General features: G+C 61.1%; 1 protein-coding gene across 3 annotated transcripts in view; it reads right to left on the bottom strand.

Annotated features, from left to right (window-relative positions):
- IL16 (interleukin 16) overlaps window positions 1-18,391 on the bottom strand; it is a 70,601-nt gene that overhangs the window by 1,546 nt on the left and 50,664 nt on the right. Inside the window, exons 10-17 of one of the 3 annotated variants that reach the window (XM_042987907.1) lie at window positions 17,324-17,411; window positions 15,030-15,508; window positions 11,475-11,619; window positions 8,104-9,199; window positions 6,572-6,740; window positions 3,738-3,839; window positions 1,298-1,556; window positions 941-1,063 (exon numbers count right to left, since the gene is read on the bottom strand). In XM_042987907.1, coding sequence (XP_042843841.1) covers window positions 941-1,063; window positions 1,298-1,556; window positions 3,738-3,839; window positions 6,572-6,740; window positions 8,104-9,199; window positions 11,475-11,619; window positions 15,030-15,508; window positions 17,324-17,411 — 2,461 coding nt within the window. Of the gene's footprint in view, window positions 1-940; window positions 1,064-1,297; window positions 1,557-3,737; window positions 3,840-6,571; window positions 6,741-8,103; window positions 9,200-9,560; window positions 11,181-11,412; window positions 11,620-15,029; window positions 15,509-17,323; window positions 17,412-18,391 lie in introns of those variants that run through there. The other 2 variants (XM_042987909.1, XM_042987910.1) reach the window with 2 other exon arrangements.

The following is an 18,391-nucleotide window of genomic DNA, read 5'->3' as shown; positions in this document are numbered from 1 at the left end:
AGGAGCCTCGGGCCCCGGGGGGCAGCGGTCACTCAGCAGGTGAGAGGCAGAGCCGGGACTAGAACCCAGGTCTCCAGACTCCTGCCCAGGGCCCCACAACGCAGGGACTCCAGCTAGAAAAGCGGTGAAGACCCGGGGGTGGGGGAGGGGGTTCTGTGGTAGCTGCGGGCCATTCACGCTTTTCACAGGGAAACCCGAGCGACCCCCACTCTAGTGCACCTCAACCCCGTGACGAACGAAATGTCAAAATTTTTAATAAAGGCAGAAGCTGACGGGACCAGGACTGAAGGGAGCCCAGGGAGGCCGAGTGTGTGCAAGTAGAAAGTCAAGACTGTGTCCTCATTTTAAGCTCTGGTGCTTTGTTCATTATGGATTTTTAAAAAATTAAAATTAATTTTAATTTTTTAAAACCATCACATTGGGGGCGCCTGGGTGGCTCAGTCAGCTAAGCGTCCGACTTCGGCTCAGGTCACGATCTCACGGTTCGTGAGTTCGAGCCCCGGGTCGGGCTCTGTGCTGACAGCTCGGAGCCCGGAACCTGCTTCGGATTCCGTGTCTCCCTCTCTCTCTGCCCCTCCCCTGCCTGCTCTCTGTCTCTGTCTCTCTCCCCAAAATAAATAAATTTTTAAAAATTAAAAACAACCATCACATCGATTACTGCGGGTTTCGGGGCCTCACCTTGGCCCAGGCCTGCCCAGCTGAGCCAGGCCCAGGGCTCAGTCACTGGCGAGGACCCAGGGAAACAGAAGTAGTGAGGGGACGTCCGAACCAAGGAGAACAGGCAGCAACCGCAGAATCGAGTCCCTAAGTGGCCTGCCTGCCTCCTAGAGGGCGTGGACTTGCAAACAGCCATGGCCCAGAAGGTGCTCAGAGGCCTTTGGGGGCCTGGCCCGCCACTCGCAGCCGGAGGGAACCCCCGAGAGCCAGACGCACAGCTCACCTTTGAAAATCCTGTTCACGGTGAGAGGCTTGTCCCCGAGCAGGGAGCCCTTGCCGCCTTCCAGGCTGAAGCCCAGCCCCGCGGACGTCTTCTCTAGCGTCACCGTGTGCACCGTGGCCTCCGCTGCAGGGGAAGCACGGGGACCGTGTTAGGGACGCCCTCCCCTCCAGGCCGCGCACGCCTGGGCGTCACGCGAGCCCCGCGAAGGCTGCCGGCCGCCCTCGCACGTGCACGGGTAGACACAGACGCGTCTCCTGCCGCCCACGCGTTCCTAGGGCCGCGCGTCACTGAGCAGCCACGGCAGGACTGGCCCCACGCGGCCAGGGGGCTTCCTCCCCCGAGCTGGGGGGCACTTACTGGAATCCCCAGAAACGTCGCTGGCCACAGAAGCCGAGTTTGTAGAATCTGTGGATGAGTTCAGGTCGGGCGCGGCCTCCAGAGCCGGCTTCCGTGTGACGATCACAGCTTGCCTGGGGTCCCGAGCTTGGCGGAGGATGGCCAGGGCGTCGTTGTGCGTGGCCCCTTTGAGGGACTTGCCGTTGATGGAGAGAACCTCGTTGCCCTTCTGAATAGTGCCTTCCTGGGAGGCCAGCCCGTTGGGGAACACCCTGTGCACCTGAAAAGCCACAGGAAGTCAAGACCCAGAGGTCACCGGCGTCAGATCCAGACCCTTCCGGCAGGAAGGTCCCAACCCGTCAGTCAAGGCCTAGAGGCTGCTTAGGGGAAAGAAAATTAAAATAACCGTGTCTCAAACCAGGGCTGCCGGCTCAGGACCTCCTTCGGCGGCCACCCCGAGCAGAGATCACTCAGTGATGGCCAGCCTGGTCCTCAGAACCCCTCCTAACACCGCGTCCTAGACCACATCACCACAATCCTATTTCCACCTCTCCTTCCCTGCAGCATCGCCCCGAGTCGTTTCCCTGAAGCCCCGATTCTGTGCCACGTTCATAGGCATTGTATCCGAAGAAACAAAAAAGGTTTCCAAGGTCTGACAAAGTGAAGAACCCTGGAGAAAACAAAAGTTCTGAAAAATGTCTACACAGCTTAAGAAGGTATTGGAGACCGTGACACCTCCGTAAGAACGGGCAGCGGGAGGCAGCGACCCCCGACAGTGTTTCGGTACAGAATCCTTTTCTTCCGGGCGGAAATCCTCGGGCCTCCACCTTCCGCAGAATACGCTTTTTGGAGAAACGCTCACCTGGGAGGTCTGGACATTCTCAGAGCTCCTCCCGCAGAAATGTTGATCCAGTTAAAAGGGACAAGCCAGTGAGCGCCCAGCATGGCCTTGGCCGTGGACGGTGCTCACGGTTAGTTCTTTCAATGACTCGGGAAAGGTACAGAAGTGTCCACGCCTGGCCCGCGTGCACCGCTTCCTCCTGGGGTTTGAGTGACCGCAGCGTCTCAGGCTCGCCGGCCAAACGGGGCGGGGAGACGTCGTGACTCGGCAGACAAAGATCCCCAGTGCTATTCCCGCGGGCCGGCTCTCTCGTCCCTTCCAACAGAAAGTGGACTGCACAACCAGGGATTACGGTTCTCTGCTGTGTGCTCGGTGACAGAAATCGGGCCTCGGTGGTCCTGTGTGCTTTTGTGTGCGGTAGAGGGCCTGCTGGCCAAGAAGGAAGTCACCGTTCGCACCCGGGCGACTCCGAGATGACCAGCAGGAACCGGCCGAGTCACCCGCCGGGAGGCGTGCCGTGTTTAATGCTGGCTGATGCTGAGCTGGGGGGGTCGTTTCCAGCCGGGTGAGGAAGTGCGTGCCAGTCCGCATAAAGACCACGCTGAGACGACACGGCCATCGGGCAGGAGGGCGCTCGGCTTTGGGGCCACGGAGCAGCCAGAATAACGGGGTCGGCGGGAAGGGGCGCAGGTGATACCGGCTGCCGTCTCTGGCTCTCCCCGAACAGGGGCGAGCCCCCAGGACCCGAAGCCTCGGGATGCAGCCGGGGCTGTGCTCTGCGGATCTTGCACAGGAACCGCTCCTTCTTCTGTCCAGCATGGCCCCAATGCCCCAGCCAACCATCATCGGCCTCTCTGGTGTCCAAGCCAACAGCCCCCAACTCTCCAAGTGGGCACAACCGGGGAAGCAGCCTCCTCGACAGAACGCGCCTTCTTCCCAAGGCGCCTTTCCATCCGGGTGAGGCCCCCCTGCCTCGTGGCCTGGGCTAGGTATCACGGCCAGGTCGTCAACCTCGAGCCCTGGCGGTGCGGCCTTCCAAAAAGGCCCGGGGTCATAAATCATTCTCGTCTCGACGTTTAGTAGTTGGCACCTTGCTGGTCTACTCGCCCCACACAAGAGACGTCGGATAAGACTTGCTTCGAATTTCTGCTGTTGTTGGCCTGAAATTCCCGTAACGGGCAACGAACCATTTTGAAGCGTCCTATCCAGTAACATTTAGCGGGGTTGGAGGGTTTTTTGGGAAACGTTCCTCCAGACAGGACCTGCAACAATGCAGGAGTTAAACCTTGCGAGATTCTGAGCCGGCAGTCCTGGTGGGGCCCGGACCCCTGTGATTTTCTTAAGGTGATTCCGAATCCTTTTGGCATGTTCACGTTGCCTGGGGTAGACGGAGCCCTTCTTCGTTAAATTAAGGATCGAGACGAAGGTAGGCTATGGGGCCACACAGGCGACCGTTACTATGCTTCCTGGGAAGGGTGGGTCTCGACAGCCCCCCTTCGGAACCCCGCACGGTGGCCTGGTGCCAGGCACTCCTCCGGCCCCCTGTGTGGCTGGCACGTGTTCTCGCTCCGGGGGCCACTGCCTCTGGCTCTCACGCACCCCCAGCGTCGGGCCACTCACCGTGATCACCTTGTTTTCTAGATCCGCTCCTCCTGCCAGGCTGAACCCAAGGCCGGCCCCTTCCTCTTTGTGCAACACGGTGACGTGGATGCTGTCCAGTTGCTGTGGGAGGAAACGCATACGTTTAAGACGTCCACCGCGCCAGCCTGAGCAGTTTAACGCACGTGGGACCTCGGGCTGATTTGATCTCGAGCCCCATGGGGCTTGGCCACGTGCCAAGTGAGGTCACCTCCTCGAACCTGTTCCGTCATCTGGACAGAGAGGACTGTGCTTTCTGGAGTCCTAGGAAGCTTAGAAGAGAAAAAGCGTGTTATGTCAGGTGCGGTTCCCGTCTCCTCCCCTGGCCGCCCCGCCCTCACCCACACCTGTCCCAACCCGGCCGGGCGCTACTGGGTGGGGGAAACCCAGCGTGTGGGGTGACGCAGCTCCACCATTGCAGCGTAGGGCAAGGCCCGCCCCTGGGACACCGGCAACCCCAGGGGTCACGGCTGTTCTGCAGGGAGTGCCTGCTCCTTCTCTCTTCCTGCTCCCCCTGGGGGTAGAGCAGCACGGGAAGGAACCCAGCGGACTCCCGGCTGCAGCACACGCGCGCACGCGCACACCCACGCACACGCGTGCGCCCACGCACACGCACGCCCACGCACACACACGCGCCCCTAAGAGCCCATGCACACACGCGCGCCCACACACACGTGTGCCCCCACAAGAGCCCACGCACACACGCACGCCCACACACACACGCGCGCCCACAAGAGCCCATACACAGGCGCGCCCACGCACACACGCGCACCCACAAGAGCCCACACACACGCGCGCCCACACACACGTGTGCCCCCACAAGAACCCACGCACACATGCACACACGCGCGCCCACAAGAGCCCACACACACACGCGCCCACGCACACACGCGCGCCCACACACACGTGTGCCCCCACAAGAACCCATGCACACACGCGCGCCCACAAGAGCCCATACACAGACGCGCCCACGCACACACGCGCACCCACAAGAGCCCACACACACGCGCGCCCACACACACGTGTGCCCCCACAAGAACCCACGCACACACGCGCGCCCACAAGAGCCCATACACAGGCGCGCCCACGCACACACGCGCACCCACAAGAGCCCACACACACGCGCGCCCACACACACGTGTGCCCCCACAAGAACCCACGCACACACGCACGCCCACGCACACACGCGCGCCCACAAGAGCCCATACACACGCGCGCCCACGTACACACGCGCGCCCACAAGAACCCACGCACACACGTGCCCACGCACACACGTGCCCACGCACACACGCGTGCCCCCAAGAGCCCACACACACACACGCCCATGCACGCACACGTGCCAAGAGCCCACGCACACACACACACACATGCTTCCGGCCTGCACGTGGGCTCACAGGAGCCAAAACAATCCTTCTGCGCTGTCTGGAATCAGAGAGGCTCCTTCTGGTCTTGACCCGAGGCCCCAAGCTGAAACGCATCCGGGGGGCCAGGCAGACGGCTTACAGGAGCGGACTGTGCAGACGTGCGAGATTTAGGGGTGACGGGAACTGCCGGGGACCAGGCAGCACGTCCCCCCGCCCAAAGGAACCTGCTACGTGGCCGCGTAGACCCAGCGCTACCCGACCGTTCCCTTTAAGCAAAGAGAGAAGCCGGACAACCGGGCGTCAGTTCAGGTTTCGGAACATTCAGACTATGATGATTTATCACATCCCCACGCGGATCCACGAAAATACACCTGCGCTTCCACGTGGCTCTCGGCCCACGAGTTGGCCCTCGCTGGGAGGGAACGACCTCACCTGAACAATTCACTCGTTCTGGCACCACCGGGGCACCTGTCGCGCAGCTGACTCTGTGACCCTTGGGCTTGGAGCCCCCACGACCCAGAGGGACGAAGGGATCTCACCACCCAGCTCTACCCCAGCACTGGCCCGCATCTCCCCACTTTGACCCAAGTATCCGGTTACTTGCCCTGTAAGGGGCCCTCGTCCGGCAGAAAAGCAAATGGTCTCCCGGTGACACCCTACATGAGACAGCTCTCTGTGTTCTACACACTTTTGCCTGCGCTATTTCATGTGAATGAGGCCCCGGGGGACGATGGTGCCAGGGTGCTACGGGTGATGGGTGAGTCGTAGCCCAGGGCGTCTTGTGCGGCTCAGGCTAAGCCACACCCTTGGCCTGGACAATTCCAACTAGGATGCCTCCCTAATTCTTGCAGAATCTTGGACGATTCTGGTGCGGAAAGCCTTTGCAGATCTGGGGCAACGCAGGAGGGGGCAAGCCCTTGAGCGCCTGAGCTGAGCGGACCTCAGCTCTGCCCGGCCACTTCCTCTCCACACATCTTGCGGTCGTGCTCAGAAGCCTATGGGAAGTGGCACTTTCGCAATGGCTTGAGTGACTTCGGGGGCGGGGCCTCACAAGCCCTGGAAGGAGCCCCCTCTCTCGGTGGGCAGGGGAGGCCTCCGGGGTCAGAGCTCGGAAATTCCCGCGGCTTACAACAGCACGGTGCCCTGAAGCATCTCCCGGACGTGAACGCCAGGCCGGCAGGCCGTGGGATGTGCACGAGGCACAGAACTTGGGGGCAGAAAACCTCTGTGACCTTGAGCTGAGCTCACCTGGCTCCTTTACAAAATGGCTACAAAGATGCAAGGAGCCAGTGATCGCAAGCACTTGAGAAGCCACGAAGCTCCGTTCGAGCGGCGGGTCGAGTCTCGGGGGTGCAGTGAGGCCCTGTCCCGCCCCCGCGGGCTCCGACCCCGCTCCGGCCACGGCTCGGAGTACGGCCTTGGTCACTGCGGGCGCTTGCAAAGGAAGCCTACCTTTAAGGTCGCTTCATCCAGAACCTTCACTTCCTCGATGAGCTTCTTTAACTCCTCGGCGCTCAGCAGGGAGATAACCGATTGGCCAGACTGAGGGGAGCAGTGGTCCCGGCTGTCGGCTTCCGTGGGCTCCCCGAGCCCCTCCGTGTACTCTCTCAGCTCTGAAAGGCTTTCGTACAGACACAGCGTGTGGGACGGATCAGAATATTGATGGGAGCTCACATTTAGCGCATGACCGCTCGGCGGCAGATACGGGGCTGAGCACCAATGTGCACGCTATTATTTGGCGCAAGAAATCCGAGCAGGTGCCGGCACCCCTCCACGACAGCCGTGAGGAAACTGGGGCTCCCCGAGGGTCGACGCCTCGTCTGTGGTCACATGGCTACGGAATGCCCAGATCTGGGACTCATAATCGCAGACCGTGGTGCGTCTGACTCCAGAGTCGGTGTCTCCAAACCTCGGCACCTCCCCCCGGAGCGTAGGGGACGCTTTGGACAATCTGCCCCAACGCTGGCAGCCCCGGGGCCTAGAAACACACTCCCCGCCCTCCGTGACAGCTGGCCCCGGCACCTGCGCATCCCCCATCGGCACCTGCGTGACCCCCGTCGGCACCGAACGACCACAGACAGCGCCCACGCAGCCAGCATCTGGCCTTCCGTTTTCTTCGGAACTCGTTTTGATATTTGTAGCCGGGTTTTTCCAGCTACACCTCATATTTTGCAGGAAACCGTGGTTTCACTGACAGGAAACTACGGCTCCCTCTGGCTGGCAGATCTTTACCGCCAGCAGGGGGAGACGTCCCGCGGCAGTAAATTCTAACGGGGAGCCTCGGCGAGAGCTCCCGGCCGGGCACCCTCAACGTTACGGGGTACCTCCACAGCTGCCCGCTCTGGCTAGCGACCCGTGCGTCGGTCTGGCCGTCTAGACCCTGCTCTCAGTGTTTCCAGGGTCACCCCTGCTCCTTCCCAGGCTGTCTGCAGCGGCTGCCACACGAGACGTCAGGGTCAGCGGGTCCCAAGCGCTTGCGGGCAGTATCAGAATAAGAAGTAAAGCCGGGCAAATGCAGACTCGTTCTGATCCGGGACGGGACCGTGGGGAGACCCCCTCCTAATCTCAACTGAAGAGCGAACTGAGGGGGTCAGGGAGTCAGCGCCGGAGCCGGACCCCCCGGTACCCGGTGCCGGGGGCCTGAACCCCCGTGCAGGGTGGGCCTGGATTCCTTCCGGGGGGGGGAGGGGGGCGGCCGTCACCTCCCGGCTCCAGTCTGGCCTTCCCGAGCAGGAGCATTCGCTTTCCAAACCTCCGTGGGCCACCGGCGCCTCCCCCGACCCCATCCCTTCCAGAACAGGTGCCGTGAGACTCCTCCTTCGCAGGGAACGTGTAACGCTCACGCACACGCACAGAAAAGAGCAGGCAGAACGGCCCTTCGGTACCCCCGAGACCAAGTTTCAAGGACACGCGCAGATGCGAGAGAAAGGACGATGGGGAAGCAGAGAAGACGGGAGGGGGAGGCGGGCACCGGCCGTACTCACTTGAGGGAGAACCCCATGTCCGAGGCAGGCGGTTCTGCAGCATTGCTCGCGGCCGGGGCGTCGCTGGCCGACGACGCGGGACAGCCCCCGTCCTTGGGGGTGCAGGCAGCCTGGCCCCAGGAGACAGAGGACGGGAGGCACAGCAAGGACTTCATGACAGCCGACGACACCCGGCTACTGATGGAGTAGAGCTGACTGGTCTTCTCGCCCGGCGGCTTCACCTCGCAGGACTGGGTCCTGGACAGCGGGAAGCTTCGTGCCCGCTGGCCGGGCACCTTGACCACCGGGCCTCGAGGTTCCTCCGCGTGTGTCGACAGCAGCCTCAGGAGAGGGTCGGGGTCAGGGAGGGGGGCTTTCTGGCTGGACTGCCGTCCCGGGAGAGGGGACCCCGACGCACCCGGGTCCCCGGGCTCGGGGTGGGTGGGGGGGCCCTGCGGCACCTGCTCTCGCTCTGGCTGCTGCTGCTGCTCGGAGGTGGGGGCGGCCCCTCGCCCCGAGAGGCCAGAAAGCCGACCTCCCTCTTGCTCCCCCGGGGGCCGTGCTGCCTCCCCGACGGAGGCCTCGAGGCTCGCTCTCTGGGCTCCTCTGCTGGGCAGCTGACAGGAGCCGAAGGTCTCAAAAGAGCTGATTCTCTGCTTGATGGAGGCGAAGGCCCGCGTGGGCGGCCCCGGGGGGCGCTCCCTGGAAGCAGGTGCCGGCTGGGCGGGGGAGGCCGGGTCGGGCGGCCGCCTCGGGTCTGCAGCACGCGTCCTCAGACTTTTCAAGCTGTGGCGGAACCAGGCCGGCTTGGGGGCCACGGGAGGACCCTTCTTCACGGTGCCGCTGTCCACCGACTTGCAGACCTTGGGGGCAGCACCGGTGGCGCCCAGCTCCGGCGGGGTCCCGTCCGGGCGGCCCTGCACCCTGTCTTCTTCGCCCAGACTGGCACCGGGCTGCAGCGGCCTGTGGCCGTGGCCGTCACTCATGATGGGGCTGAACAGGTTCTTGATGCAGTCGGAAATTCTCACCCAGGGCTCTTCGGCCGCGATGTCGAGGCTATAGTCCATCCGGGCCTGCCTCTTAAGGAGCGGGTGTTTCACCGGGGACGTTGGGACCCCTGCAGCGCAGAAACATTGCCCCTGAGTTCTAGTCTCAGAGCGAGACGCCAAGGAGGCCTCGGGGGCTGGGGGGGCGGTGAGTACCCACGCTGGGCCCTGGGGGATAAGCCCCCACTAGCAACCCCTTCAGAACCACAGTTAGCTTCTCAGCATTTCAGGGCCGGACGCGTTTGCAGGGCGCCTCTGGGCCTCTGTCTGGCATCTCACAACTGAGGAATCCAGCATTCGGGAGGGTAAGGGACCGCCTGCTGGCCCAGCCAGGGCGAGACCCCAACCGCTGGTTCCTTGTGCCCTTTCCGTGGCTCCAAGCAGCCCGCCAGCAAGCCGTCACAAATGGAAAAGCCAAAGCAATTTGCCTACCTTCCCAGCTTTTCAGCCCCAGCTCACGGATTGGTGGCCGTATCCGGTTTGGACCGCCCGCCTTGTAAGAAGCAGCGAGGACGGGCCTTCAGAGGGGGCGCACCCGGCCACCTTGGTTCTCCGCCCCCCTCGCCGGTCAGCATCTTACATATTTGCGCATCCCTTCTGGAAGGCTGGGGACGCTCTCTTACCCAGGGACAGAGGGAGGCCGGCCTCCGAGCCCCACACAGCAACAAGGCCAAGTGGACGGGTGACCCTTCCGTGGCCCCCAGGCCCGCCCTTTCCCTGGTTAAGAGGCTGTGACTCTGGATTTGCGCTCTGGGCGGGGGGGGTGAGGGGTGACACGGCCCAGGGTGAGGAGGACTGACCCTTGCTCTCCCCTCGTCCCAGTGCCCGGCTTCAACGAAAATAGACCGTGAGAGCCTTAGTTGAGCCCCAAAGATACCAGAGGCACCCCACACAGTCGGGAAGACGTGCGTGGTTACTGCCGACTCCAGGGCTCTGCCGAGGGGGCCCGGCCCTCCTCGCCCGGTTCTGGTTCTGCATTTAAAAGTCGCTCTGCTGCAAAGGGCTGTCAGAGGCTCCGTGGTCAGAGCATCCGCCCGCAAGCCCTCTGCACGCTGGGGTGAGGCTCTCTTGCAGGCAGAGCACTGAGGCGTTCCCTACCGTGTTCCTCTACCGGGGTGACTAAGGGAAGGCAGAGTGCGGGGGGAGCCGGCAGCCGTGGGGCACCTGCTCCGGGCGAGACGGGCCAGACGTTTCCACCCATAACGCCCCCCGACCCTCCAGGAGCCCATTCGTGTACTTTTCATGTAGCGTTTCTCAGAGAAGCCATCTGTGTGGCTTGTAGCCTACAGATTTGTTTCTCTGCCACTAGCGGGGGCTCCTTGGTGGCAGGAGCCGGTCAGCCCCCTCTCTCTGTCCCCCCGCCCCTGCCTCCGTCCAGCACCTGGCACTGAGCCGCACGAAGCCGGCGTGCAATGCACGTCTTGCTGATGAGTGGTTGCAGCTCAGAAAAGCAAAGAGGGCTGTCCGGAGGGGCAGAGCCGGGTGTCCCACGGGGGTCTTCCTGACCCCAGGTCCTGTGCCCGTTCTAGCAGGCCACAGGCTGCCACCACACATGCAGCCCACGTCTCAGCAATGGCAGGGCCGCCACGCGAGCACAGCCACCCCCACGGGCACAGCGCCCACCAGCACGAGCCAAGCTGCCCGCAGCCGGGACGGGCTGGACGCTGTGTGCGACAGCCGGTCACCATCTGTCCCCCAGCTGACTGCCCACCGCATCGTCAGCCTGACCACGAGCTCCCCAGACCGGCAGTGACCCCCTGTCCTGCCGTCCGGGCGCCCCAGGGCTCCTGCCTGCTCGTCAGCCTGAGTGCAGCTGCTGTGTCCATGCTCGGGGTCAGAACCCTACGTTTCCGGGGTCAGAACCCCTTCCCAGGGTCAAAACCACCCTTCCCCGGGGTCAGAACCCCTATCCTCGGGGTCAGAAACGCCCCTCCTCGGGGTCAGAACCCTACATCCCCGGGGTCAGAACCCTCATCCTTGGGGTCGGAAGCCCCTCCCCAGGGTCAGAACCCTCCCTCCCTGGGATCAGAACCCTACATCCCCAGGATCAGAACCCCCCCCTTCCCAGGGTCAGAACCACCCCTCCCCGGGGTCAGAACCCTACATCCCTGGGGTCAAAACCCCCCCTCCCCAGGGCCAGAACCCTACATCCCTGGGGTAAGAACCCTCCCCTCCCTGGGGTCAGAACCCTACATCCCCAGGGTCAGAACCCCCCTCCCCAGGGTCAGAACCCCCTGTCCCTGGGGTCAGAACCTCCAACCTCAGGCCAAACCCACAATCTTACCTCATTCCCCGGACCTTTACCCGAGAGGTCCTTCCTTCCAGAAGACCGAAACGAAAGCCTACCTGGGCTGGCTCCTCTCCTCCCCGGCTCGGCCTCCGAGGACGGGCCCGCCGCGGGCCCCGGGCAGCAGGCGAGGGCGCGGGGGGCTCTCCCCGCCGTGTCTTCCTGCCCTGGCGGCCGAGGCGCTGGCGGCAGCCCGCTGGCTTCCTGTAGTGTAAACAGGAAGTGAGGCCACGTGCAGGCGGTGGCCTCCAGCCGTCAGAATGCAAGGTGCACCCGGGCTGGAGAGCCCCCTGAGGTGCTCCCACCACAGGTTCCCCGGCGCCCTGGGCCACCCGCGTCGTCGGAGGCCCACCTCCAGGGCACACCCCTCCTTACGGACCGTGAAAGCCCCCCCGCCCCCGGGACAGGGACAAGAAGCAGGGGTGTGGAAGGAGCCTGGCCCCGCCGCATTTGCCCCTGCAGCCAGCTGGGCCACCGCCCCGGTGGGGGAGGGCGCGGGGGGCCGCCAGTCTTAGGACAAAACGGGAGTCGATCGCCTTCTGCACCGTTACGCGCAGTGATGTTTCGTAAGCGCGTTGGGAGGACGACGGAGCCTGGGGACCCGAGCCATCGCCTGCCCCTGCAGCACCTGCCCTGGCCCCGCGTCCGCCCAGGCAGACGTGTTGTCCCCACTGAGCCCCACGCGGTCCCGGGCTCCCTCATGAAACAGCCTCGGGACGAGGCGGACGGGGCCCCACGCGCCCGTCTACCACCTGCCCGGAGTTGGCCCGTCCGCGCGGCACCAACGAGATGCTCCTGGGGCCCGGAGGAAGCAGAGAGCTGAAGGAGGCTCCCCAGAGAACTGCTTTCTGTCTGGTTCTCGAACAAAGAGTGAGAATTTTCCAGGCAGAGAAGCAGAACAAGAGCGCTCCAGAGAGCCGGACACCCGCGGGCAGAGAAGCAGCAAGATGCCGGCCGCGACAAGAAGAAGGACAAGAGGGGGGTCACCAGGGCGACGCCGTGGCCGCCTCTGTGTCCTTTCGGTCCCGAGTCAGGCGGATGGCCAGCTGGCTATTGGACGAGGCCACAGGCTTCCTCCCGGGACGAAGGACGGAAGGGGGTACAAACGCATCGCTTGAGACTAAAACAGAAACGGCAAACGTCCGGGGCCCGAGACTAACACCTACGTTGGCAATGAACGGTCTTCGAGAACGTGAGGGCTACCAGAGTGAGAAGCGTGTTCGCAAAGCATCGCCCCCGCCCAAGGTCCCGGTCGGAGAACGGAGCTCGGGGAGAGACCAAGCAACCCCGGAGTCAGGGCGCTCCTTGAACTAGACCTTTGAAGGAGCAAGGCTTGGCCATGGCGTTCAAAGCTTTACGTACTAGGCGGGGGGCTAGAACTTAGCTTCGCTCCTCTGGGGGCTCCTCAAGGTGACACTTATCCCCGTCCACGAGCTGCTAACAGTGTTACAGGCTGACACTCAGGTACCGAGCCCAGTACTCAGAGCAGACACAGACCTCGTCTGTTGTTTTCATTGTCCCTTCTGTGAGGGAGGTGCTTTTTTATTTCTTTTTTTTTTTTTTAATTTTTTTTTAACGTTTATTTTTGAGACAGAGAGAGACAGAGCATGAACGGGGGAGGGGCAGAGAGAGAGGGAGACACAGAATCGGAAGCAGGCTCCAGGCTCTGAGCCGTCAGCCCAGAGCCCGACGCGGGGCTCGAACTCGCGGACCGCGAGATCGTGACCTGAGCTGAAGTCGGACGCTTAACCGACTGAGCCACCCAGGCGCCCCTATTTATTTTTTCTTAAATGGCCCCTGAATTCAGCTCAGTTTTACTCACGTTTTCCTCCAAGGGGTCTTCCCTAGCACGGTGCTCGGCAGGCGACGGAGAGAGAGGGGAAGGGAGGAGAAAAGCGTGGGCTTACAGGGGAGACGGGGGGCGGGGATTTCAGTGATGATTTGAGCTCATTAGATAGGAGAGAACTGGTCTCCCTGAGGTCATTTTGGTTGTGGAAGTTAAGTCCCCGTGAGTTACAGGACGGGTGAGGCTTGGGGGTCGTCCTGGGGAGGAAGGACTGCAGGGGGTCGGGGGGGGGAGAAAAGGACAGACAGATATTGTACACTGGGGCCACGGAGGGACACATCCAGTGAGAAGTCCCCAGAAACTGTCGAGGGAACTTGAAGAGTGACATCCAGCTTTGCGTCCTGGTTTTGCCATTTCTCTGCGCCCTGCCCCTGTCCTGGCAAAGCCGCCCCCCCTTTTCTCCAGGAACAAAGCAAAGAGCCTGGCTCCTCAGCCTGTCTGTCCCTCATCCGCCCTTCTGGACCCACAGGGAAATGCGACATTTGCCTACGGGGGGCGGGGCAGGGGGGGGACCGGACCCACCTGGACAAGCCCACCAGGTGTGGCTAGGGCAGCCACATCCTGCAGCTCTCCGCAGGACCGTGCTTCCTCCTTCCGTCCCTGTCACCCTCCCTCTCAGAACCTTCCTCCCCCACCTGCCCACCCCACCGCTCCGGGGGGGGGGGGCTTCCGTTCCCGGAGTCTGTCATCAGCCCCAGTCACAGACGGGCGGAGGAGTGTCCTGGGGCCCCACGCCCACCTGCCCGGCCAAGGCGGGGATGTGACAGGCGGCGTAGCTGGGGGTCGACCCACTGGCAGTGGGAGCTTGCGCTCAGTCCACTCTTTTCGTGGTTGGGACCCTCGCCTCTGGGTGGCGTAGGGCTGAACTGGGGCGAGGCACCCGCAGTGCTCAAGGGAGGAGAAAAGCGTGGGCTTACAGGGGAGACGGGGGGCAGGGATTTCAGTGATGGTTTGAGCTCATTAGATAGGAGAGAATTGGTCTCCCGGTGCTCGACGGTGCTCCCGGCCGTCAGTCCGCCTTCCCCTACGGGGCGGCGAGGGGCAGAGGAAGGAAACTGAGGTCCTGAACAGACGTGATGGAGGGACAATCACAGCGATGACGCTCGTGCACCTGAGGTTTGCTAGGTGGCTCCGTTTAATGGGCACCACAGCCCTCGCCGGGAGCCGCTATACAGCCCCAGTGAACAGCTAAGGAAACTGAGGCTCCGAGAGCTTGGGATCCCCCCCCAAGCCGCACCTACGAGGAAGTAGGTGGGCAGAGCTGATTGGGAAAGAAGCCCGAAACAGTTTCTCGCCGTCACATGGGTCGACTCGCTAATGACAGACGCCAGCTAGCTCTTGGCGACTTCGAGCCTCACGGTAGGCCAATCTCCCAGCAAAAGCACCACGCCTGAAGAAGCGTGTGCGAAACACCCCCTGCCCGCCCGGCACGGAGCGGCCTTCTGGGGGCGCTGCTGGACTCCATCGTAAATTCCAGTATATTTTGGAAGGGAGCCCGGAGGCCAGCAGCAGGACCGGGGCTTCCGTTCTGGGCCTGGCAAGCCTCGAGTCCTTGCACAGGCAGCCCTAGGCTTGAGCTGGGCCCCTTCTGTGTGACGGAGCAGGAGAAACCTTCCCTCCCCGGGGCCACCACTGCTGCTTGGTGCTCGCTCGGGAACCACCGTGCAAAAAAGCGAAATGAAAACAACCAACGACAACCACAAAACCAACCGCTCCTCCCGGCTCTGGCGCTCGAGAGAACATTCGACCCGTCCGGCCCCTCTCTCACCTGGCCACACGCCGGCAAAGTGGGCCCTGAAGGGCATGGGGAGTTCTCTCTCTCTTCCAGACTCTTCTGAGGGTCGCTGTCACTTTTAAAGTATTTTCTGGGCGGAGGCTTGGGCTTGGAGGTCGTGGGTTTTCTCACCAAAATCTCGAAGGATTTCTTCAGTCTCAGCGGTGGGTGGCTGTGCGGGAACCCAGGGCGGGGCGGGCTCTCCTGGGGCGGCCGGGACGGAGCCACGGGAAGCGTCCCCGGCTCCTGCACCGGGGACAGGCTCGGGCTGGGCGTGTGGACTTCCGGGTCGGAAGGCTGCTGCTCGCTGCCGCTGACGGGGCTCCCCCCGGGGGACCCGGACACGTAGCTGCTGTCGCTGCTGGAACGGATCATGACCTTCTGAGCCCTGCGATTAGGGCCTGCTGAGTTCCTCTCTCTCTCCTTCTCCAAGGTCGGCCGCCCATGCCAGCTGCTCTCCAGCCTCGGGACACCTGCAGGGGAAGCACGAGGAACCCCCACAGCTGGGCTTGGGAGGCAAACGCACCCTTGGCCGCGCTCCCGACCGCCCCGGGCTGCACGCTGCACCCCGGGCTGTCTGCTTCCCATCTGAGGTCACTGGGGATTTGGAGCCCGGCCGTCTCGGGTTTGTCCCAGAAAAGCCGTATGACTCCAGCTGATGACCGACGGAGATGGGCTGTAAAGGGGCGGTGGGCGGGAGCGTCTGCCACCAAACCAGACAATTCTAACGTGTCTTTTAGCTCCACAGTTCCAGGGCTGAAGCTGGCATCTCAGCTCACCCCCTCCCTCTGCCCAGCCCTCTTCTCTCCTCCCCTCCACGGGCTCCGACCCCTTGGACCCTTCCGAGATAGCACCCTGCATGCCAAGCTGGCCTCCTGGGAAACCCAACCAGCAAAACTCTATCTTTTCACCTGTAAAATGGGGATAATAGTTATAGGGTCACCGAGCTTGTTTTGGGGGCTCAGCATCGAAGAGAGAGAGGACACCGGCCAGTGTGCGTTGAGCCTTGTAGCAAGAGGATACCGTTTCCTCCAGCTGAGGACGAATCGACAGCTTCAGGACCACACTTTCTTAGCCATAGTACCCTTTCTCTTCCCTCCCATCCAGCCTTTCTTCCTGGGTCATCCCCGCACACACACCCACTCTCAGCACCGCGTCCGTCCACACAATCCTGAGAGGCCCTTTTCTGTAGCGGCAAACCGCCCCCCGTGTGTTTCTTTCTACAATCAGAGCTCAAAGGAGTGGGAGCAGACTGAGACCCAGCCTCTTGCTCAGATTCCAGCTCATTCTGGAAGGCCAGGAGAGCGAGGAGAGCCCCGTGGAAGAGAATCCTAGACCTTAGGAGAAAACCAAAGTCAGCCAAGCTCACGGTGTGAATCCCCGATGAAGAACAAGATTTCTTTTGCTTTTTCCTGGTCATAAAATAATGCAGCCTCATTAGAAGGAACTCGGCCCCAAAAAGAAAGAAATGAAAGTGAAGATCCACCTGCCGTCTGATCCACTGGAGAGAACCACTGTCCAAATATGGGTGAGTTTCTCAGTGATATTTTCCCGAGCATGAATGTTGAGTGGGTGGAGAGGGTAGAACCTTTTCTCTGAACGCTTTCAGCCTGTGTAGCCTCCTTGTCAATATTTGCATGTTGTTCTATCACACACTCCACGATGGCTTGGCCGATGCCCCTCAGCCGAGCACAGAGGCCGCTAGCACCCAGGGACTGAAGCCAGTCGACCTGGTTCCCGTCCAGATGCTCTGTGCACCACACAATGTGATTTTGGGTAAGAGAGCCTCTCAGCGGCCCGCTTTTTCCTTAGAAACGTGCATAAAAATTATATGTAAGGATCCAGTAAAATAATGCATGAATTAGTTCCAGTGTCTGACATGACAAGGCCTTAAGAAAGATTAGATATTATGTTATTAGATATTTTTTCTAAAGAGTCTATTATTATGAACTTGTGATTGAAAACTCAACTGTGTATAGGGGCAACTGCCAATGACAGCCTGGTATAAGATGACAGGGGATGGCGGGAACAACAGAGGCCAGAGGAGTGCCGGCCCAGTGAAGAAACATACAAATTCAGATGCTTCGAACATCGTGTGCCTCCCCAACAGAGCAAACGCGTGAGCCGAGCTCAGCTGGTAGGCTGCTAGCTTTCAGCCTTTGTCCACGTTGCAGGCTCGTCGGTGATGTGACAGTCACATCGCTGAGGTAGAAGGCAAGTCAATGGCTCAACCCTGAGCTGTCTAAGAAGGCAAAGATGTTCAAGTCAAAGTTCACTGTTTCTCTTACCTTCCAGGCTCCACTGATGCCTCTCCTTTCCAAACTTGACGTTCTCCACAGCCTGGGCCACAGCTTCTTTGAGTTGCATTTCAGACACCTAGAAAATACCGGTCACCTCCTCAAGTAAACGGCAGCAACGTCTGCATCAGGCTCTGAGTCCTATAGCAGCTCCCAAGCGTGGCCCCTGGATGCCAGGATCTGTCCTTCCAACCCACTCTGCAAATAGCTGACAACGTCCACTTCTAGAAACACCCTGTTGATTCCAGGGCATCAGTGGTTCTCTAGTATATTGTCAGTAAAGTCCAAAGTCTGTCAATAAAGGGGTTCCTGAGGTGGCCACTCTCGACTCTCCAACCTTCTCTCCATGGCTTGCTGAAAACCTCCAGGCAAAGTTACCACTTGACAGTTTACCTTTTGGAGCATTCCACTCTCGGCAATGCTGCCATGACATCATCATCACTATCTTCATCACCATCATCGCCATCATAATCACGATCATCATCACCACCATCACCATCATCATCACCACCACCATCATCATCATCATCTTCATCACCATCATCATCACCATCACCACCACCATCATCACCACCATCATCACCATCATCATCACCACCATCATCATCACCATCATCTTCATCACCATCATCACCATCACCATCACCACCACCATCATCACCACCATCATCACCATCATCATCACCACCACCATCATCATCATCACCACCACCACCATCATCACCATCATCATCACCACCACCATCATCATCACCATCATCTTCATCACCACCACCATCATCACCACCATCATCACCACCATCATCACCATCATCATCACCACCATCATCACCACCATCATCACCATCATCTTCATCACCATCATCATCACCACCATCATCACCCATCATCATCATCATCATCATCACCACCACCATCATCATCACCACCACCATCATCATCACCATCACCACCATCATCACCCATCATCATCATCATCATCATCACCACCACCATCATCATCACCACCACCATCATCATCACCATCATCATCTTCATCACCATCATCATCATCACCAT

The sequence above is a fragment of the Panthera tigris genome, chromosome B3 (assembly GCF_018350195.1).
Source record: "Panthera tigris isolate Pti1 chromosome B3, P.tigris_Pti1_mat1.1, whole genome shotgun sequence".
Lineage (NCBI taxonomy): Eukaryota > Metazoa > Chordata > Mammalia > Carnivora > Felidae > Panthera > Panthera tigris.
This window is presented reverse-complemented; position numbering and strand designations above follow the sequence as displayed.